Source organism: Euwallacea similis, chromosome 28 (assembly GCF_039881205.1).
Source record: "Euwallacea similis isolate ESF13 chromosome 28, ESF131.1, whole genome shotgun sequence".
Lineage (NCBI taxonomy): Eukaryota > Metazoa > Arthropoda > Insecta > Coleoptera > Curculionidae > Euwallacea > Euwallacea similis.
This window is the reverse complement of record NC_089636.1, coordinates 524,704-549,164: the sequence shown is the minus strand read 5'-3', so window position 1 is coordinate 549,164 and position 24,461 is coordinate 524,704. Positions and strand designations below refer to the sequence as shown.

Here is a 24,461-nt window from a genome sequence, read left to right as displayed (position 1 = left end):
CAATATATTTAATATTTTTGACATGAGCCAAACCTTTAAAATACATTTTTCGATTTGAATTCAATTGTCTAAAAAGGAAAATTCTTCCAGATATATGAGTAATTTGAGTAATTGACGAAACATATTAAACGAGATTGTAAAGACAATTTCGAAAAAAAGAGCTTTCAGTATCTATATTGTTTGGACAAAATCCTTCTAAGCGTTTCCGCAATACGTGCTTTCAAAAATGTCTGAAAAATGTGCCATTTTGACTATTTTCTGCGCAGTTTACGCGACTCCCCGCGATGTCCCTTTCGTCACACATTATCGATCTGATCTGGGATAAGACTTCTCGAATACGATAAAGTACTCCGACAGTCACAAAATTGAGATAAAACAATAAACAGTCAGCCCTGTTCACGTCTGTATCTCAATGAATTGTTGATTTTAAAATGCAACGAGCAGTTCGTTCAGTTAGAGAAGCAAATTCGCGAGACATTTCCGCGACAACTCCATTATTTCCATCGAATATAATAAAGTGCTCAAGATGAATCATTCGAACAACAGACTCACGAAGATTTTTCATAAATTCGGGAGCGCGACATAAATTTGCATGATGAATCGGCGGCTGTGTGAATGGGTGGCGGAGGTGGCGGCGCGGCGGCGTGGTGGGGCCGGGCAGCGTGGGCGGCAGGGTTGAGATTTCAACGACGACGTTCGTCCGAGTCCGCGCTAGTCGTTATAGTCACCCCGCCGCTAACGGACCCACCCTCCGGATCCCATAGTACAGAAAGAACACTCCAGTCGTCGGGGGCTGAAAGGAGTCAAACAAGAACAAGCAACAAGTGACTATCGCGCGCTCATGGGTCGGCAGGATGATCACCTGAGTCTCTTCTTCGCTTAGGGTGCGGGTGTGTGTGTATGCGGCATGAAGACCGTGCTAGCCGCCGCAGCTGCACTGTGCGTGGTGTGCGTGGTAGCCACGCCGCAGCCCCTTAGAGATAACATTCGGAATTGGAGGAAACGCATGGACCAGAAACAACAACAACCATCCTCGACGGACGAATTCCCCGAATTGCAACAGCACATTCCACAGATGTCTTTAGCCAACTCGCAGCTCATGTTGCGCTCCACCAGAGGACAACGTCAGTATGATGTTCCTCAGATAGGTAAGTACCTAATACACATTTTGTTGTGTGTGATGGCATGGTAACTGTTATACAGGGTGTCCGGAAATAGTGTGCATACAGAGTGTGTCCAAGATAAGGAGCGCACGATAAAAATACATCTAGAAAATAATTTTAGATTTTCCAGTTACTTAAAATCACTTTTCCATTAAATTTTTTTAGGAACTTCAACCTGATAGTCTTGGTTTGATTCCATGATATTTCGTTCGTCAAGAATTATCATCACTTTTTTTCTAAATGCTTTTTTTTGTCGGTTTTAGCTTTGTATTACAAATTCACTGATGTTTCACCTTTAGTAATTTAAGCACTGTTATGTTTTTTAATTACTTTTCCAAATTTTCTGCATTCAATTATTTTGTCAGATGAGAATCAAGTGACAAACAATGAAATCTTTAATGGAAAAAATGAGTATTACTGATCTAGAGAGAATTCCGTGTCTACTGAATTGCATATCATCAACATCGCTTTCAGTGTACTATGTGGGTTGGAATCTTTCAACCTTGAATAATTAGTCCTTTCACTTGAAAGGGATTAATAAATAACATATAACTGTTGGTTTCAACAAAATGGCGCTCCCGCACGTAATGAAAGATTGGATAATATTTTTGGCCAGCCCGCTATCCAGACACGGTCCACTTGGTTTTTTTTTTTTTTGAGATATTATTTGTACTTCCCAAATAATGTTTTTGTTCAACTTATGATTTATTACGTATTGTCTCATTTATAACCAAGTACCTAAAAATAGATTAAGAAAAAATGTATCTCTTATAAAAAAAGTTTTTAAATTATTCAAGAAATTCAAGTTTAATGAAACAGCTTGCTCTTTATGTTTTAATTTTTTTGGGATCTATAGCTATTAAATTGTCCTGATTAAAACCTGAATCTCCCCGTACATGTTCACTATTTCTGGATATCTTCTATATTGTATAACATCTAAACAATACGGAGGCAGCGATTTCTGTATTAAGTTTTTGATGAAATTACTGAACAATGAGTTGATTTTGGTTAAATAGAAAAATTATTAAATATTTTTGATATTGATGAAAATTGGTTAAAAATTACTCATTAAATTTAATTGAAGATACGAATTCATAGACAAATTAGGTTAGTTTAGATTACGACCGCAGGAGTCACTATTCACAGACTTTTAACCAATATTAACCTATTGTTAAACGTTGAAATCACTGCAGCTATGATTAACAAAATTATTTATTCTTGGAAGGGACGTCTTTGTTACTGCTGCTTTCGCAGAACAAGAAATTGCAGCTGGTTAGAAAGAATGTTTAAACAAGTTGCAGATATTATAAAACTCATTTACCTGAATGAGTTTTATAGCTCAAGTAACTGACATTGATCAATTAATCAAGGAAGTTAGAGGATTTTTCGCAATGCAAGGTTGGATTCGTACAGCAATCCTGTGTAATTTCTGTGTAAAGTCGAGTTCCCATAACAGCGAATATGCGAGTGGCGAAAAGAGCGACGTTAAGAAACAATTTTTTAAATAAAAATTGTAGATTTTTATTAAAACATTTAGTTATTAGAGCTGGCATACTCATGACCTCCAAGGCATACATTCAGAAAGGCTATGAGGGTTCCTCATAATTTGATTCTGATTTATTTGCGCTTGCTCCGAAGTTTAAGATATATGGAATAGCGCATTTAAGCAACTTACTTGTGTTATTATTGGATGTAGGAAAATTAGGTAAAATTAGAAGAAAAAAGATAAAAGAAGGAGGAGCAAAAGAAGGAAAGAAGATATTAGAAGAAATTGGAAGAGAATTTGGATTTTAACACCGCATACCAACTAGATCGATTATGTCTTGAGTTATGCGGCATATACCAATAGTTCTAATGAAATGCGCAGTAAATTATTTCTTATAGAGTAAGCAATTTTTTGAGTTTTCCGGTTAAAATTAAACATGGAGGTCATGCAATCCTTTATATTAATTAACTATCGTATCACCGAGGCTCTATATCGTTTAAAATCGAGCACAGAACAAAAAACTGAGAAATTTCAAGTTTTTAAAAAGCTACTTTGCAGCTCCGATATTTTCCGAGATCCCTTGTCCAACAACATAAAAACTAATTCTGTATAAGGAGACTTAAATAGTTTCTAAAGCGATTTATGTGCGTCCTTCTCTCAAATCTTTAGGGGATCCGAGCTCGGGAGGACGACGTCATCCCTAATGTAGAAAAGAGTGTCCTCGATATTGGAGATTTCTCGGCTGTTTAAGTTAAATCTGCCTCTATTTGTCACGGGAACATTATTGAATCAATTATTAATGGATGGACAGGAAGGAATTCGAAGAGGGTAGTGAAAAGTGAACTTACTGCTCTAACAAAAGAACATTTTTCACATGGTAAATGAGCCCTGAGCAATGACCCTCAGACACACAGATAAAGTTGATTTTATCTTTAATGGAAGTCAATGAGGGTAAGTCCATTCCATGAATTTTATGAACTACTGTTTTCTCGACAGTGAATTGTTGAAAGCTCTAAGTGGCCTGGGAGTTAAATATTTGTCGTTTCCCTCCCGTTGCCACCTCGTTTGGCTGTGAGCTTCTTATAACTTGCATAATATTGAAGCTACAGATTACTTGAACGGTCTGCCTGAAACCGCATGTTCTTCGTTATTTATAGTCCCACACATTAAATCCGGGCCTTTTCATTATTAGTAATTAACATTACACGCCCTAAGTCCTCGGAAACACAATTAAAGTTACTGTAGTGCCGCCCTTTCCATGAACCTTACATGGATTTGGCGGGTTATACATCCGGATGAGTCGTGGATATTGTGTACGCCATAAAATTACGTTCGAAGGGCATTAAGCTAAATATAACAAAATAAAAGGGAAATGCTCGTGTCATGTATATTAGGGAGAACGCGGTCAAAGGAGATCGGGAGGATAATTAAAGGATCCGAAACCCAAAAGTGCTTCGGCCACGCACGGTATTTATGTAATAAAATTTATCTTTTCCATTTTTTTTAATGATAAATAAGAAAATCAGGGAGGCTTTAGAATTAATTTTGCTCAAAGCAATCGTGGCACAACCATTCGTTCACGTCAGTCTTTCATTTATTACAACTAAGTTATAAAGGGGGGAGGGGGGCGTTAAGGGTGGAGGTTTTCCTCCCCTCTAAACATTTTGGAGGATACGTCATCCAACATCGGAGCCAACCACGAAATTTATACTTTTAGTGGGCACGTTGTAGGTTTTAGATGACGTTTCTATTTGTAATGCTTCCAAGTTGTCAGTGTCTTCCGTTTGCCCTGCGATGTGCAGAATACGAAAGTATCCACCGCCGGAGAAGTCACGTTTAAAGTCGAGGAAATTATCGAGAAACTGGGATTTACGTGAATTAAAGCGGATTTGGGATGCTGCCCAAATCTTAAAATAAGTTCACACTTTAAAAGAAGTTTCTGTCCATTGATGACTCTCCACAATGCTAATCTAAATATATATGGTGTTCATCAGCATATTGTTGTTTAGCTTAAGTTGGAAGCCTCTGAAGGCTCCGCGTTCTCGTCCGTGAAGTATTAATTCGTCTCTGTCCAATCATAACCGGAACCACATGCGAAGGTAAAATGATTTTTAAAATAAAAGATATATAAAATGCACGTTGTCATGGAAATATTGACACATCAGCGCATGTCAGCTGAACACTGTTGTGTAATATATTACGCAACAATATGAAAGTTAATTATTTCTCACCTGTGTTTATACTTTATACATTTGTCTCACCTCAATTACACCTGACAGATTTTAATTACCTTTCATTATTCTGAATCACATTTGACGTTCTCTGAATTACATCCGATATTAAATTAATTACATGTTTCGAATGATAGTCACTTCAACTGAATTACTTTTGACAGATTTTTGATTATCTTTTATTATTGTGAATTAATCTTGACGTTTTCTGAATTACGTTTGGCTTTTTATTAATTATAAATGCGATTTTTCGCATGACAGTTGGTTCAGGTGAATTACACTTGACGCCTTCAAATTACGGTTGGAAGTGGTGCGGTTCTGTAGTCTCATAGAACTGCACCATTTCTTAATTATATGAGTTTAGGCGTTACTTTTTCGCATTTATTTTACTGCGTAGTTTCTTCGCTTCTCGACTACTTCGACTTTTCTTTCGATTTTTTCAACTTCCGAAACTGTTCCTACATCTCCCTTTTCAAACAGCTCCGTATCTACAGAGTTTTAAGGCACAAACAGTTCAACGGACTTCGAATGACAAAACATTTTATTAAAAGCAATATTGGCATGCTCTCATGTATATATTTCCCGCCCACTCTTGTTACAGCTCAGATACAAGTAGGGCAACGAATTTATCTCAACGTATTTTAGGGATTAAAGCGGCAAACAGAAAGGACGGTTAATCAAAGAAATGCTCAAATGTGGAAACTTTAAGAACAGTTTAATAGGGATATTTTGCCTTTTCCAGCTAAAATGGAAGCGCCACTAATGTAGTTTAATTTCCGAAAGTTTTCTTAATCCTTAATTTAATGTGTCTCTTTATCTTTAGTCGAGCATATATTCCATTAGCGAGGAATAGTGCTTTTGTGTGAATTTGTCGAAAATGGGTCAGGTCTACCTACATAGGAATATTTTTCCCGAAGAGCTCTCAATATCAACAGAAGCTCAACACCTCTCACATTGACGAGAGCCAGTAATGAAAACAAAATGGAGGTAATTCTGAATATTGGCATCCAATGTGTAATCGAGATTCCCCCGTATATGTATCACCTGTCAAGATCAAAGGACTTACAGATATGATCAAAGGGCTCAAGGGTCGGTGTCATAGGGGGTTGTTGATTTAACCAATATGGAGTGGCTGTGGTCTGAAATTACCCAGATTTTAGGGCTTTCAAACGTTAGCATTATTTATTCATTTTGCTATCACACATCAGTTCCTTTGAGTAGCCATTAAATAGTGTGGGCATTCAGTGTTTACCAACCCAACTTTTATTAATATGGTCGATGGAAATAAGAAAGTAAACTCACTAAACCTATGGAAATGAAACGTCCTATTTTTAGAGGGCTAAATATGTTTCGACTCATATTTCATTTATTGGATATTGATTTTTAAGTAAGTCAACAATGAATACTGTCAGAACTACGGGTATGTTCCCAACATGCTTTTGCTGTCGCGCGTCATTCACAGGGGGTAATCTCGGTTCATTTTATTGCGGGGATGTGTATTTGATGTTCAATGAATTCGTAATATATTGGAGACAAAAGGGATTGCTTTTCGACCATTACGCAATTTCGAGTGGTCAAATTAGGGAAATAAAAAAATATTAAACCGCATTTTATTATCAAACTCCCGTCCCTTATCACTTTGAACTTCAAGCGATACATTAACTTATGGATCAGCCGCTTCAAATTGATGTCCCGTTTCTTGTTCCAAAAAGTAAATTAAGAAACAATTATTCAAAAGTTCAAAAATAAATTTTAATTTCCGGCATGCCGTGAGAACCCCTCAAAATGGTATCAAATTGCTTAGTTTCGTTTAAAATCGTCATGGAATTATGGATCTTGATTATTTTCCGTTTTAATCCTAGTTTGGGGTAGTGCAAGTTAGTGTCAAAACGTGTCAAAAAGCTAGTTTAAAACTGCCTTTTTAAAAAACACTGTGTTTTCATAAGACATTATTCTGTGAACTCAAGGACAGACTTCACTCTGACATAAGAAGGACATGTCATATTGAATTTGTCCGGAGATTTTGGAATTTGACCGTCAACTTCAATAATGACAGAATGAGTGACATGACGTAAATGACAGTGGTAGTTCACCGGTAATTCACGGTACGAATACGCAGACACTTAAAACATTTTTTCGCTGTTTGAAATTTATTAAAATTATCCGGTAATTTACCAGTCTACTTTTATCATCATGAAGTGAATCCATTTTGATGATCCCGAAAAAGCTCGAATATTTTTCTTTAGAAGGAGCCCTAGCGGCATCTCGCTCCTACTAAACTAGTGTGGCAAAACCTCAACCGAAAATTAAGTTAGAAAGACAATCTTGATTGTTCTATATCTTGGGAGGGTCAGCTTTTCAACCTTTTACTGCCTTTGATGTCCTCAATAACACCTTTTTTGTTTAGAGCCCTCGCTTGTCGTCCATTGAAGAAGTTCTCAACACAGGCTTTTTCAATAGAAATAGACCCAGTTCAGCATTTATTTTATTTATTTTATTTATGAGGACATAAAAATTATCATATATAAAGGTTGTAGGTTTATCTCATTTTTCGGGGGAGTCCTTGACAAAGTTCAGAGACATGTTATTTGGAATTATTATTCCATCGCTTGTTTTCTTCAAAAGGTGTATTGTGTTACCTCTCACTTATGGAAGTGGTGGTATTTTCTTATTTTCGTATTGGCACGTGGATTTGTATGGTAAGTAAAACTGACCCGGTCCGATTCCAAAATAAACACTCAAACCGTTCTGGCCCGAAATTAGTAGATGAAGAAATAAGCACATCCATATCTGATAGCAGTTTTAGTCCCTTCTGAGTGTTTCTTTTGAAAAGTGGTTTGTGCTTATTTACTTCTTATCAAATTTTCTTGAAAACGGTGTAACACGTTCCGATATCTAGACGGTAACATTTCACTGATAAATGCTTTTTGGCGTATCCCCTCTTAATGCGGGATTATTTTGGTATTTTTGCTAAAGATGGCTCTGGAACGCCATTATGGCTGCAAACAAACAATTGTGAATCAATTGCACGTCACATCGAAGGTTGCTGGGCCAAGCTGAAGGTGATCACCGAGCTTTTTCCATTTTTGCCGAAGATGGCCGTGGAACGCCATTTTGATTGAGAACAATTGCACGCTTATATGGCCTCAAAACCCTGTGACGTATCACACTGTATTTCTGGGCAGCGTTAAAACTGATGGCTGCAAGTTCCGAATTGAATGTCCAAATACGCGAGTGGAATTTTGCAAGGTATCTCCGAAAATCCTTTGATCTACCTTTCCCTTAATCTGATCTGCAACTTTCGCTTTGTGTAAGTTGATATTAATTTCGCAATAGCAATAAACATTAAACTTCCTTTGAGCCGTTTTCCAAAGGATACACAATGAGTTAATTGACCTTTTCAGGCTGATGGGATCTTCTAGGAAAACAGGAACCATATAAAAAGGAAACAATTTCATTTTGTTTCGTTATACTGACAGTTTTCCCTTTTCGCGTAGGCGATTTAAGTGTTCATCGACTAATCCCATTTTCTCATCGCAATGAATACTGTTTTTCTTCAAACACGTCGCTGGGGTAAGTTAATTCTATTATGGTCTACAATGCTAAAACAGAACGAATGAAATTTTATAGGAGATTCATTTCTTGCAGGAAACGATCTAAATTTGGATTTTTTTAAGTTTAAGCAGAAGTAGCCAACATTACAAAAATTTTCGTTGAAAGTTCCCAACTACTTCTCCAAAGGTTAATCCAGTTAGCTACGAAGTAATGTGGAAATTTAAGGAAAATTTAATTAATTAATAATTAAAAAGCAAATTTAATTAACAAATTTCAGTTTGAGAGTGGGACGTAGAGAGGTCATACTTGAAATCCCACGTTTCGATTTTTAGCAACCATCTTTTTTTGTTGTTCATCATTGGTTTGTTTTTGGGGCCATCTTGAATTTTCACATTTCGAACATTTTTGATCTGGATTGATTTTAAAATGTTCTTTCTCCTTATTTTGGTCCTCAAAGTTGTTATCATTGAAAAACTTTTTGTTCGTCGTACTGCCACTGAGCTGAATCCTCTAAAAAACGATATCGGCAAGAAAACATACAAAAAAGTTTGCGACCTGTCTTTTTTGCAAGAGTACCAGTCATAGATAGAACGATAACGATGATGCAATGGCTTCCAAACATTCAAAAAGCTTTACAGCTTTGTTGCGACTATATAACTCACTAGTCGAATCACGGTAATCATGTGCGACAGAAAATAATATCTATATTTGAATTTAAACATTCCTACCTATTGGAGATACGGAAAGTTAATTCGGTAAATAATAATTTCATTTCATCTCTATGCTGGATATTCTTAATTTGAACCCACTATACAGTGCTACTCGAAATTCTACCCTCCTCCCCCTTTCACTTTTTCGCAAATTATTATTTTTTTCAAATTCAAAAAGCATCATTAAATAGGACAAAAAATACCATTTTTTGACGTTCCTTTATTTCTCTAAATGCTATTTACATTAACGATAGGGCAAAAAAGTCAATTTTTTAAAATTGAAGCATGGATCAAGTGACACTTCAAATTAAAGGTGTTTCAAAACTAGATTTAATGGTGTAATGCGATTTAAAATCGATCGATTCGTTTTTGGTAAAAAGATATAAATAGAAAAAAATAAATGTAAAATAATGAAATACAAATTCAGTTACATAGAACATAAGCAATAGAAAAACTTGTTAGTTAATGGGAAATAAAAAAATAATAAGATAATATAATTCATAATAATAATAATAAAATAAAAAAAACAAGAAAAAAACTTTAATAGCATAACCTTTCGATCGGCGTCAGTAAAAATAAAGACACTAAATTTTTTTCTTCTAATGCACGTATAACTAATAAATTGTTAACACTTTTGAACACTACCTAATAATTTATAAAAATATAAAACCAAAGACCGTATGGTAGCACAAAATTGAAAATAAATCTTATTATTTTTATTACAGACACTTTTCTTGGCCACTTGCTATATATAAAAGTATTTTCCTAAAATTGGTTCTTTCATGCTGTAACTCCTCAAAATTAACATTTCTTTAGCAATTGAAAGCTATCCACGATTGCAAGACTCTGTATAAGAAATTTAAACGAGCTTAAACATACGGAAAAGTTTTATAAATCAACGTAATGAGCAAGCGGTTGATAAGAAAGCTGCACAGCATGCATCTTTTTTATGTTGCATTATGTTCTCTTTCCACTACAACAGCTCATTAATATCGGTGGGTGCAGACTTATAAATGAGGTCTGTCATAGTTTCACACAAATAATAATCAAGTGGGGAGAGATCTGGTGAACGTGTCGGCCAACGTAATGTCTTCATTGCTTGAAAGCGGATAAAACGGGCGATATTTATGTTTTTTCCAAACTCTCCACACTGCGTGACATGATACTCTAATTTCTTTTGATATATGAATGGAATTTTCATTGAAATTTCCCAAATATTCATCTTCTGGAAAGGTTCATTCGCAAATTCACTTAGGCACGAAGGAATGTGGAAATTTAAGGTTGTCTGTTTTCCGTCATCAACTTCTCAACTGCCCTTTCGTCGGATGTCCAAGACCATTGCCAGAGCATTCGATATTGAATCCTACACGAGATGGACGTAATCGAATTTTCTGTCCCTTATTCAACGTCCAATAAAATGAATTTTATGCGTGGGTATTTTTAAACTCTAGTCGCTACTAAACTTGACTTCCTTTATTTGAAATCTGAAATTGAATTTTTCCGCAATAAAACTGATGAAGGTCCTCTATAAAAATAAAGACAAAAATTTATGTGATGATTCCCCAAGGGCTGCCATGAATCTCGAATGCAGAACTTTGTGAGTATCTAAACAAGTTTCTCTATCCCCACTTCTGCAAGGTAAATGTAAATATATCTAACACAAAGCTTAAGAAAACAGACATATTTTACAATATAATGTTCCCTTGGGTATCTACATACTGCATAAAGTAAGAAGTTGTCGCCGAGACAGCCTTAATAAAAAATAATGGATAAACTTTTAAAGTTAATGCGACGTGTCTGCCATTGAAAAGTGTGCTTTGCAAAGGAAATGCGTTTTGGGTTTCGTGGATTCAGCTTTAGACGAACAAAGCATAAATTCCTTATGCAGTTTGCTCTCCAGTTCTATTTACAGCATTGATGTTCATCTCCGTAAACAAAACAACCTTCTAACAGGGAAAATTGTGCTCTGTCCAGTAGAGAGGCGAACTTTACTGCAGTTTCTCTAAGCAATCGTCTTAGACTCTCAAGAACACTATCGGAGACGGGTCAAATATAGAGCGATAATGGGCTTTATTTTCTGGCTAATTTGGGAGACGATTTAGTCCAAGGTTGACCAGAGATGCGCACTACCAGGACCCCTATCAGGACATCAATCGATAATGGACGATGCGTTACTAAGAAACATCTGTGGGACTCATATGGGGCATTGGGACAGGTACCTTCTCCATGTTTCTACTACAGCTCTGCAACTATCAGTGCTGTATTCTATGATATTACTAAAACTTTTGATTGCGTTAGCCATGAGATACCTCTGTAAAAGTTTGAGATCCATATTTTTAGTGAGTCTCATTAAAACGGTTTTGTTCATATCTTGATGAGCGCAGGCAGACTGTGACTGTGAATGAAACCTCATAGACAGAATTTGAGGGCAGCTGCTGGAGTGTCCCAAGGCACTGCTCTTGAGCATAAGTGCGTGTTGACCAGGTTTGTCGATCGTCCCACAATATCTGCCCTCGGGCCTAGGAGTGTGTTTGACGGTGACACCATAATCTTGTGATTGATGCTGACCATTTGGAGTTTGTGGTGGAAAGCAGTTTTAACCCTGTTAAACCATGAGGTGACTGCAAACTACTGCCATTCACGCGTTAGGACCTCTTCAAGTTGTTGTGTGACCGTCTGATCCTTAATGATCTTGCGGTTAAACTAAAGTTGAATAAGAAATATTCTGATTCCTGCAGGATTTTTTTTAGTATTCACATCAGCTTACAGGGCCTTAATAATTTCAAAATTCAATTTTAAACGATTTAAAATCAATATTTATTCATTCAATTTGTATTTCAATTTATTACCTCGCATTCATAGCATGGAATTGCGGCCACTCGCAAAATATGCCAATTGCCCATCATAAACATTTCCATAAAAATGTCTGTTGGTTTTTCCGTGAAATAACGGACTGCCAGCTATTAACTCTGTGCCAAATTACATTTAATGAATATTAGATACAACATTAAATTAAATTAACACTGAAATAAGGTAACAGTGGTAATTTGATTTTCAATTAAATCCTTCACGAAACGTGATGTTAATTTTCGCAACCAAAACGTAGATGTACCCACAAATAAACGTTTAATGTGGCCCACGCCCAAACACAGCAATTATTGTACGAATATAACGCATATTTGCATTCAGCGACAAATTGCGGGAACATCACCTACAAAATTCACATTCAAATATATGCGTAATTGAGGGTAGACTGGGATTTTGCGTTTGTTAAGGAAATGTGTCGATTGCCAGAAAGAACTTGATTACAACTATTCAGTTTCTAAAACAGTCCTGAAACATATATCTCTCTTCAATGCAGGTAGAATGTAGATTTTGGTTAGTTTCCTCAAGAGCAGACCTGGAAGGGGACTCCCAAATGCCTCCTCCCTAGGAAACCAGTCCGTTAAGGCCGAACAACCAGAAGTTACTCGTTAACGCATTCCGAGTTCACCAATACATTACTCTAAAGAGCATTACTGGTAACATTTTCCCATAATATTCCATATACCAAAATGAACTCACTACCCTCTACCAAATGCACCCCAGCCACCTTGAGTCATTTTTTTTAATAATACGGGCACGGTTGCGATATATTATTGACAAGCATTTTCAATAAGCTTTTCAATAATACCAAAGTTTGTGAAATTCCACGCTCAAATGTATTCGATAATGCCTAAACTTCAAAATCCATGAGTAAAGTGAGGAATTAAATGGTTCTCAGCCAGGAATAAGTAATAGAACTGATAATGAATTCAAAGTTTTATTGGAATTAAATCAAAGAGTACGGTTTGCCACTCAATATTAATAAGTTTTTATAATAGGTATTGGAAATGTTGTCCTTGGAAGCGTACAAACGATATTCACATTCTTGACGCACACAGATAAAAGTTTTTCTAAAAATTATACAACACTCAGTGATAATTCACTACTTTAACTCTACAATTGTTTCTGGTTGGGTTTTAAACACTATAGATTTCAGATGCCCCCACAAAAAGAAATCCATGGGCTTCAGATCTGGAGACCTAGGGGGCCATTCTATCGGTCCTCTCCTTCCAATCCATCTTGCGGGATAATGTTATCCAACCACTGCTATCCTGTTGAAATCTTAGTAAATTTTCATCCAACTGTAATTCGCTATATTGATCCTGCCGATTTTCTATAATAGCTCAAGAATTATCAATGGTTTAATAGCATTTTCTAAAAAGTCGCAGTAGATTTCATTATTCAAATTGTCATGAATAAACAAAGGTCCTATGCTAGGATCTCCAAGTATGCCAGCTCAAACATTCAGTTTTTGTGGATACTGAGTGCTTCTTTCTCTCTTAACATGAGGATTTGACTAACTCCAGATTCTACAATTGGGCCTATTTAAAATTTCATTCAAGTAAAATGTTCACTCATCATTAAAGCAAAGGTTTAGTGGTAGTCGGGGTTGGTTGGTAATCAAAGCTTGCATCACCTTGCAATATTCAATTCGTCGGTCTGAATCATTTTCATTCAATTCCTGATGAGGTTGAATTTTGCAGGAATGAAATTTGTGCAATTTTAGAATTTTTCGGACCGATGCTTTTGGTATTCCAGTTAAAGTAAATGCTTGAAAAATTGATGGATTTTGGGCAAATTGTCTGATAACTTCGATTTAAGCCAGCTCATCTAATATCCTAGGTTAACTCCTTCTTTGATGGGCCACAGAACCAGTTTCTTCAAATTTTTGTAGTAATTTCCTAAAATAGGAAAGATTAATGGTCGTTCCAGGATATTGCTGGCGAGATATTTTTATGGTTCCTAAAAGAAGTTTCTCAGCGCTATAGATAGAAACAATTTCAACTAAATACACTACGTTCGAAAATAATGGGCAACATTTCCAACACCTGTTATAAAAATTTATTAATATTGAGCGGCAAATTTTACGCCTTGATTTAATTACAACAAAATTTTGAATTAATTATCAGTTCCAGTACTTATTCGCCGGGGTGTCTGACTCATGGATTTAGCATTTTAAACATTATCGGATTCCATTGGTACCATTGAAAAGCTATATATATATATATAATAATATATATATAAAGCTTTATATATATAAAACTATCAATTAACGTTACCACATTCAAACAATCGAAACTCGAGATTCGGGATTGGCGTTTTGGTTATGTTGGATCAGTTTCACTTACAAATAACACTACCTCTATCAATCCAGGCATTCCCTATTCATGGAACTATAATTTGCTCTAATGGCAACATCGGACTAAGCTAACATCAGCATTTCCATTTGGATTTACGTATTATAAATATTTGACTTGAATACAAACGCAAAAATCTGCTTTCACATATAAATGCAAATAATAAAAGTTGTCATGGAGATGTGGGAGATTCGGGGCATTATCGTCAGTCCAGATATCTGAAAAGTTTCGTCATTTTTCATGCTTTCTGCTTTTTCATTGTAAACGTCGCCGTCTTAAATTTAGCCGATGAAAAACGTCAATTTAGTAAACTATGTTGCTTAGACTGATGCAAGTAAAACGTGGTAAACAAGTCAATCAAAGGTGGTAAATCGAGGGAACTGTTGGTCAACATGGAGCAATAAGAACTGATTAATTCGCATTGAAGCACCCGGAAGGATATTGCAATTAACTACATGCCACATTTGAACAAAATGTTAAGTGTTTTTAGTTTTTTATTTTTTTTTGAAAATAGCTCCAAAAACAGTTGTTGAAGATATGAAGGTTTTTTTGAATTGTACAAAGAATGTACATTTCAGGAAATGAGCGCTCAGTAGCGTATCATAAAGGAGTTAAAGATTTAAAATTATTTATACTCAGTGTCTCAGCTAAGTTGTGAAGAAAATCTTATTACAATTGGCTCCTTAAGGCCCCTAAATTGGGGCGCCAGTGGCTTGTCTATCATACCACTGAAAAATTGGCGAAAATGTTGAAAAAGTGAGTAAAAAACACCACTGTGGTCAGTTCAGGACGTATTGTGCTAAAGAAACTCAAAAGAACTCTTCTTACAAACTAATTCAGAAATAATTTATGTAATATTTTGATCAACTTTTTTAGTGCTAGTAGGTACGCCACTGTTGAGACCAAAAAATATTATTTTTGCAGCATATGCACTTCCACTCACTGTAAATGTCTACAAGATTTCACCATTTTTTCTTAAAAGATTGTATAGTGCATAAAGAAAATCAATTTGAGTCCGTGCTGGGGGCTACATCCCCTTAAGGAGGACTTTCGGAAAAACTTCTAATAAGGTTTGCGTCATAAAAGTTAAGAATATGTCGAGCACGCGAATGTCTATATGATCTATTTATTTTCATGATCTGTTTTTACAGACTCTGCCATTTTCAGATTATGTTATTGATATGTTTTTTAGCGACAGTAGTAGGAAAAAATTGCGCAATCTAGCGGTGGTATTGGGAACTTCAAATATATTTTTCACTTATTTTGTGCCTTTACAAGAGACGGGACGATCTTGTGGCAATTTCACCGACACTGCTTGATAAGCTTCATGCGAAAAATTCCTCTGCAGGTAGTTTTCCACAATAGCCCATTTTACGTCACATGATTTTCATAAATTGCCGATGGGGTTGTTTTGTTAGAAAAGCATAACATATCATGTAACCCATCAATTTGCTTAATAACTCTGGTTGAATTATTGAGTGGAAAAATGAGGCTCGCTTCAATAGATAGTTATTTTTAAAACCTCTTGAATTAATAAGACTGTCAATGGAACAGGGTAATAAATTACTTCTGGTCTTTGATTACCAACTAGAAGAATCGTAATGAAAACGTTCACGGTCACAATCAGCCCTCAGCGACAAACAATGGCCCTCGTTTCTTCTAGGTAAACGTTAATACGTCAATCTTCGAGTAATCAATGGGGAATTGGCTTTATTAAGTTGTAGTTTATTTAAACATGTCGTGTAGCAGCCGTAATGAATTCTCCAAACAACCATTCAAACATTTCCTAGAAGCATGGAATCCTCATGGGTGCCCATCCTTGCCGCTTTCGCTATCGATCATGGCAACACATTAAATGAATTCTGCTTTTATGGGACACGTAACAGGTAGCTTTCCGTGGCACACGATTCAAAAATAGTGTTTTGTTAAAAAAAATTACTGCTTGGGCTGCGAACATTTATTGTCCGTTTCTGGAGCACAAGTATGAGAATCTCGGTAACCATCAAAGGTACGAAGCCACTTGAATTGAAGCAAAGTTGCGCCATTTGGAGTTCAAGAATGTGCCGATTTCAAGCTTGACAAATTTCGATGACTTTCGGATGTGTGTGGAAAAGCTGAAATTTTAAATACATTTTTTTTCTCAGCTTCTTGTTATTTTAGTCCTGAAATAGTAGCGATGTTCCTTCGCTGCTTAATATGTCATAGTTCCCTATAAATAATAATCAAATGGGGACAAACCTGGTGTTTGTTCCGGTCAAGGTAATGTCTCCATTATTTGAAATGGAATGAACTGGGCGATATTTTTTATGTTTTTCGAGACTCTCCACACTCTCTGATTAAATGTTAGTTTCCTTTTCTATCGCCCTTCTGGAAGCGGAAGGATTATCTGGAATCTAATGGAGAATTCAATTCGTTTCCTTCTGTAAAATTCCAAGCACTTTTCATTTTTCCTTACTTAAAGAGACATTTTTTAAATAAATTTATACTAATTTTGTAACCTAGGTGGCTTTAAAGGAAATTCAGTTAAACTGCATTTTTTTGTTTCGAAGAATTAGAAGTAGTTCATAATGTTCTTTTGTGAGTTCTGTTCGGGCGCTAAATCTTGGATATTGATAGGTGTTTTGAAGTTGTGGGTGAAGCCCGTACTCTGAAGGGTTGCGAGGCAGAAGATGGATTCAGATAAAAGATGGAAAGTATAATTGAAAAAGCCGAATGGGTTTATAATGCAAATGGAGCACGTCCCACGCTCAAATAGTTATAACATAAAGTAACTAATAAATGAACTATTTGCTTCAGGAGGGCAGATTACCTTACGAAGCAATTGCGACACTTTTTGCAATGCAGTTACCTAATTTCGCGAAAACGGCTAGACAGAAATACAACAGCATTACAAGCTATAAATATGTGAATGGATAATGGATATGAAAACTATAAAGAAGTATCCCTACAACTGGCTTATAAAAATAGAACATAACAATACACTGTATTTTTCATTTGTTTTTTTTTTAATTAGCGGCCGGCGTCCCTTAAAAACTGGTTATCGTGTGTATTTTGACGTATACTAAAAGCAGCTAATAGTATGGTGTGACGAAAAAATCACAACGGAGTTGAGAAATTTCACGGCTTATTGTGATAGGATTGAAATCACTCATCTAGAAGGCAATTCCTCCCATTATGCAAATAGGGGGCCGTGGGGAATTTTATACAGTGGAGAGTAAAACGTTCGCTGTGAAAAGATGTTAAAATGACGCGAGTTAGTTAGGATTATAGAGGTCGACACTGTTTTGACAGGCTATTATGACGTCATTTCTCGGGTGACGTTCTCCTCCCCGCGTCAAAATGACGTAAGTCTGTAACACTTGTGGACGTGGACGTTGTTTGGACAAGTTGCGGAGAAGTCATTCCCCGGAAATGTTCCACTCCCTAGAGTAGAAGGTCGGTCCCATGAAGCTCCCATTCAGAGTTCGGAGTACCGATATTTGAATCTTTGGAAACATCACAATACCATTGTTCGATGGCGTAGCTGCCTTGCTACTAATTAAAAAGGGAGAAAGAAAAAGAAAGAAGTTGTATTTGCCTTGAGAATCAAGCGTCTTTCATGATAAAAGGAAACTGTGTCGTCTTGAGGCGACAACATCCTTGGAGGGGCGATTAATCATTTCTTACCTCAACTAGTGCTAGCGACCGCTGTTCTAAAAATAACCCCCGAATTTCGGCGGCAGGATACGACGGGGAGCCGACGACGACGTCGACGTCGACGTCGACGTTGCCTGCAGGTGCATCCCGGGGCAACACCAATCGATAAGTGGGGGCGGGAACTCCCGACCGACTGGCGACACACAGTTGCCCAAACTCGCAAAAATCTCATCAACATCTTTCCAAAAATAAACACATTTACTATTTATCGTGCATACCACCACAACTCCATTACTCAATCCCTAATTAACCCTAGACCCGATTCTGCCCGCCCACTCTGTGCTCCTAATTCTAGTATCCATGACCAAAAAAGTAAATTAAAAGCGTTTCCACACTCGACAAATACGCTCATAATAAACCTCAATACTTACATTGTATCTCTCGTTATTTAGAGCACCGCTCCAGCTCTATAGGCGATAGATGGAGCAGACTAGGCAGGGAGAATGGATGACGTCATAACAGGCGCTCCAGGCATGAAAGGTATTATAATAGAGAAAGTCGGAGCTGTTTGCGGACTCTCTTAACCTCAACGCAGACATACAGATCTGGGGTTTGAATGGGTTTATTTTGAGCCCTGTACAAAAAGTAAGATTATTTAATCAATAAAGATACAGAGCTGTAATATTAGAGCGAGCGTTTTCCTACATGGGAACGATTGCGAGATAAAGATGGGATGAGAACAGCTGGATGAAGCTGGATTCTAACTGGAAAGTACCGGATAATAAACGACTCGCTCCAGATTCTCTATTTCTCTATGAGGCATTCACCTATCGTAAACAACATTATTTGGGGAAAGTTATATTTGATTTATCGAAGGATTTGTGGATTAATTGGCAAACCGTATTTTGGTAATTTAGTAATTTAAAAGGAAATTGTAAGAGGTGACCATGGTTCAAGTTTAAATATAGAGAGCTTGGTGATTTGTTGAGAGATCGGTTAAATTAGCCTTTTCAGTTCAGAAAACTACTGAATCTATACAGGATATCTATTTCTGAAACTCGATGATGAGGATTCCGGTAACCATAAAAGATAAGAGGGTGGTCAAATTGGGGCAAAGTTGCACGATTTGGAGTTCAAAAATGTGCAGTTTTCAAATTTGAAAAATTCCGATGGCTTTCGGAGGTATTCGAAGAGAACCGAAATTTTGGAAAAAATGGTTTTTATTTCTTTCACAGCTTATTTTTTGAGGTAATTCCAATTGGTTGACAGTTCATCATTGCAATTTTCCCTCTTCTACAGCGTGGCGATGTCACATTTGAAATTCGACGTTTCAATTTTCGATAATTATCATCAACTTTGTTTCTTCTTATGGGTGTCATCTTCGATTTTTACTTTTTTGAATTTAGCTTTTTCTTTCACAAGTTAAGGTTCAGTCTTGCACAACTTACATTACGTTGGCCGGTATGTACACCAAATCTGACCCTATTTGAATATTATTCATGGCGAACTATGAAAAGCTTCACTTATGTATAACTCCCCACTGATATTAATAAGCAGAAAAGGAAAATCATCACTATTGTAAGGACCAAAATAAGGCGAAGGGACGTTTTAAAATCAACACAGTTCAAATGTGTTCAAAATTTGAAAATTTAAAATGTCGCCTATTGGAAAAAATAAAGTTGATGGCTGCGGAAAATCGAAACGTCGGATTTCAAATATAACATTGCCACGTTGTACGAGAAGGAAAGTTGTGATGATATAATGATGGTATCATTTTAAGTTACCTAGTCAAGTCACCGGAATTTTTCAAATTTCGAAATTGCATATGTTTGAACTGCGCCAAATGCGCGACTTTGAGCCAATTCAATCGACCTCGTATCTTTCGTGGTTGCCGCGATCCCCATGGTTGAGGTCCAGAAACGGACCCTCCCTTTTCAAATAATTATTCGAACTGTTCTTAACGATTTTTCACGAAAATGTAATTCCTGGAGAGCAATAAAATCCGTTTTTACTACCGTAATTTAATTACATTTAATCCCTTGGCTTGGAATCAAATTTTGTTGCCTTCTAGAAAGTCCCTGTCTAGTTCATTTTGGCGTATTAATTGTAATTGGCAATTAAACTTAAGAAACCGTGGCAAATGCGAAGGATCTTCCACGAAGGATGAACTTAAAACAATTCCAGTTCTTAAATTCAAGGTTTTAGTAGTAAGCCTTTCTAGTCATTCAAAAGAGGAGGCTCTCAAGGCTTACGAACGTGTATTGTGCATTTTGAGAGATTACATTATACGGCGTGTCGCATTTAAGATGAAGACACGCTCATATTTTTGCTATTTGAAGGAATACAGATGTGAATTTTTCCACAGTCATACAGGGTAATAAGTTAAATTTTTTAATATACTCAACTGATATCTGAACTATAAACTCAGCCTATTACAAATTCACAAACAGGGTTAATTCTCGATATTTTCGCATTAGAGATATCGAAAAAAATTATTAGAAAAAGTTGTTCAGAATATTATTTTAACTCCGTATACCGAGTTTCATGACAAAATTCACTTTTTAAATTTTTTTATCGTTTTGGTCTTACACAATTTTCTTATTACAAGTTTATTTTCTAATTTAACAATAAGAATATCATGAAATATAATAATTTGACACAAGTGTTATATATCAATTAGATTAAACATTGACTTTATTGCACTAAGTTTTAGATGGTGACCACAAAATTAAAATTCCATTGACTGTAAGAGAAAAAATCGAAATAATCCGGTTATTTGGTCATCATGCTCGTAGGGGCAGAGAAGTTACTACGGATTTTAATTTGAAACATCCCCAACGTGCTCCCATTACTCATGGAAAAGCAGCCACTGTAAATACCCTTTTCAATGAAACTGACAGTGTTATTAAATCCATAGGAATGGTCAACCTCATCAAATACACCCACATCCTGAGGATAACGATATATTGGCGGCAAATGGAGCAAATCCATGCATGAGCCTTCGCGATTTATCATCTTAACTGAATATTAGCGAGGATAAAATCAGAAGATGTTTCGTTCGTCATAAGATCAAGCCCTATAAACCGAAGTTCTTACATATGTTGAAAGAAGGTGATAATAATAAAAGATTAGACTTTTATTGAGCTTGAGGTACTTTTTTAAATGAGGGATATTTTCTGAAAAAGATCATGTTTATTGATGAGGTTACATTCACCACTAATGGAGTAGTATCGTTTCAAAACTGTAGATAATGGGCTACAAGTAATCCTCACTGAGTTATAAATTGTAAATATCAATATTCCCAGAAAGTCAATGTGTGGTGTGGGATTTTAGGAGACCAAATAATAGGTGTTTTTTTCTTTAATCAATCATTGACTGCCAATCGTTTAGTTAATTTCTTTGATGCGAAATTTCGGGATGCAATTGAAAATCTTCCTCTTGATATGCGACAGGATTTATATTTGCAGCTTGATGGTGCATCCATCCACAATTCCAGGATTGTTTGTCACTGGTTAAACCAAAAATTTTCCATCCGCTGAATAGGAAGAAACGGTCCTTTTAAACTGAGGCCTCCGAGGTCTCCCGATATTACACCCCTCGATTTTTATTTGTAGGAATGGTAAAAAATAAAGTTCGCAAAACAAGGCCCAGAAATCAAGATGAACTTTGTGCCAGAATAAGATAAGCCTGGCAAGATCCCGGAAATTGGATAAGTCACTAAACAAAATCGTAAAAGAATCGAAAAATATATTCGGATAGATGGAGGATTAGTTGAGAGATATCACATTTGAAAGTTAACTCTACATTATCAAAATTATTGTTGTAACTTTTCCTAAATTTAATTAATTACCAAAAATTATTTTTTCATAAGAATAAAATAATTATTCTTTTGTAAGTGTTATTTATTTTAATGAAAAATTTGAATACATAAAGGAATTATCAAATTATTACTTTCCATGGCACTTTTATTATTAAATTAAAAAGTAAATTTGGAATAATTTTGTATAAGACCAAAACGATGAACAATTTTAAAAAGTAAATTTTGTTATGAAATTCGTTAGGTATATGGAGTTAAAATAATATTCTAAATAACTTTTTCTAATAATTTTTTCCGATGTCTCTAACGTGAAACAACCCTGTTTGTGAAATTAACCCTGTTTGTGAATTTGTAATAGACTGATTTTACAGTTCAAATTTCAAATGAGTATCTTAAAAAAATGTAACTCATCACCCTGTATGACTGTGGAAAAATTCACACCTGTATTCCTTCAAATAAAAAAATAAGGGGGTGTCTTCATCTTAAATGCGACACACTGTATAATATTGTGACATCTTAATTAAAAATCTTTATAGGTTGAGCGCTCATATAGGCGTAAAATAATACAGAAACTCTAATAATACAGGCATGTACATAAAGTTGACGTTGATGGTTTAAAAATAACCGTTGAACTTCGAAGTTAACTATACTCATATAATCACTCGGTTATTATTTAATGGTACGGCAATTTTCCTAATTATAAACACGCCTTTATACCCAGAAATTACCCACAATACATCCGCTATATTTAGGGGCTATAAATGAAGAAATCATTATCTGAAAAAACGTTCCATTTCCAGGCTTCAAGTTTTTCTCCTCTCTATGTTGCTTTGTGAAAATTTAGGTACGCTTACGTAAATTTACGTAAATTATGCTACATACGTACGTAGTCAGAAGCACTCTGAACTGACAGGTCCGTCAATTTTGAAGCACTAATTTTATGAATATGTTATAAAATATGTTTCTTGGACTAATAAAGACCAAAATCAGGTTTCAAAAGTTGACCTTTTACAAAATTACACTACTTACACGAGTGTCTCACAATATAATCCAGTAAATAGAATTTACCGATTCTTTTCATATTCAATTTGATTATAAAGGTCTCTTTGCGATACGTTATGGCCGACATAAATTGACTCATTATAGTCCTAATAAAACAAATTAGGTGAATTTATAATATTAATAAAATAAGCAGGTAGCCTATAAATACAGAGCGGTCTAAATTGTTACCCCTCGTTGACGTTTTAATAAATTATTATTTTTAAAAATTCGGAAATAGCATTAAATGGGACAAAAAATTCTATCTCTTAACGTTTGTTTATTTTTCTAAATGTTGCTGACGTCACTGGCAGGGCAAAATGATCAATTTTTAAAAATTGAAACGTGAATCAAGTGACAATCTTTCAAGATTACATTCAATGGTATAATGCGATTCAAAATTTATTCAGTTTTTAAGAAAAGCAACTATAAATTTCCTAAAAAATGCAACACAAATTCAGTTAAAAATTACGTAAACAATGAAAAACTTATTTATTAATAAGAAATTGATTTGTTTTCGATTTTGTGCTCACAAAGAGTCCTCGATTATTTTTATTTATTTATTTTTAGCCAAAGGCTATTTGTGACGACAAAATCGAAAACAATCCTATCAACAAACAAGTTTTTTCATTGTTTATGTACTCTTTTTTTGTTGCAATTTTAAAAAATTGCCCATTTTTTCTCTACCGGTGACGTAAGCAATATTTAAAAAATAAACAAACGTTATATGACAGTATTTTTTGTCCTATTTACTGCTGTTTTTGAATTTTTGAAAAATAATAATTTGCTAAAAATTTAACAGGAGGGAGGGGGCAATTTGTTAATTGAGTTGTTTGAGCTTAAAAACTTTAATTATGCTAATCTCCAGAGATAGCGGTTGTATTTTGAAGTCCCAAAACAATACACGTGTTTGCCATGGAAATGCTATGCATGAATTAGTTGTGTGTAATAATATTACATAACAACATGAATGTACATTACACAGTACGCGCTTGAAATTCTATTTTAGGCCCTTCTCACATTCTATGTATATAGAGGGTGTTTCATAATAGTATATATTATCTATATAACAATAGTAATAGTCAAAAATTCAGACGATGAGTCTGTAGATGATTTTAAGAAAAAAATTCATATGAACTTGGGTCTCTTTTCGCTTCCCACCTAAAATGCAGAGTAATACACAATTCTTTTTTATCGTTTTCCTTAATAAGTCCATCCCGGCATTAAATATTTTTATGAAAATTGGGGAGCGTAAAATAAGTAGAGAGACACATTTTTTAAGGTAAAAAAAATGTTTTTAATTTCACCAATGGCGCCCTCATTAATGTGAGACTGAATATTTTAAAGAATGACACACCACTGATTTTTTCAATGAAAAAAAAATTTCTGATTGCTCAATATTCCTATGGAAAAAAGTCTTTTGAATATTTATGATAACGGTAACCGTTTTTATGGGAAAAAATAAAACGCAACAATTTGCAATTGAGAAAGCGTATAATTCATTCGTTTAACACAATAAAAAATACACCAGGGATTTTTTAAATATTCTGAAAAGAGCCGAGGAACGCATTCTTGCAGGTGGAGGACATTTTCAACGTTTTAT

At 35.4% G+C, this 24,461-nt stretch overlaps 1 protein-coding gene across 1 annotated transcript in view; it reads left to right on the top strand.

The window, feature by feature from the left end:
• Positions 1-729: 729 nt before the first annotated feature.
• Positions 730-24,461, top strand: part of jeb (jelly belly) — a 53,614-nt gene continuing 29,882 nt past the window's right edge. The window contains exon 1 of the mRNA XM_066403301.1: positions 730-1,148. Coding sequence (XP_066259398.1) covers positions 908-1,148 — 241 coding nt within the window. The 5' untranslated portion in view covers positions 730-907. The remainder of the gene's footprint in view (positions 1,149-24,461) is intronic.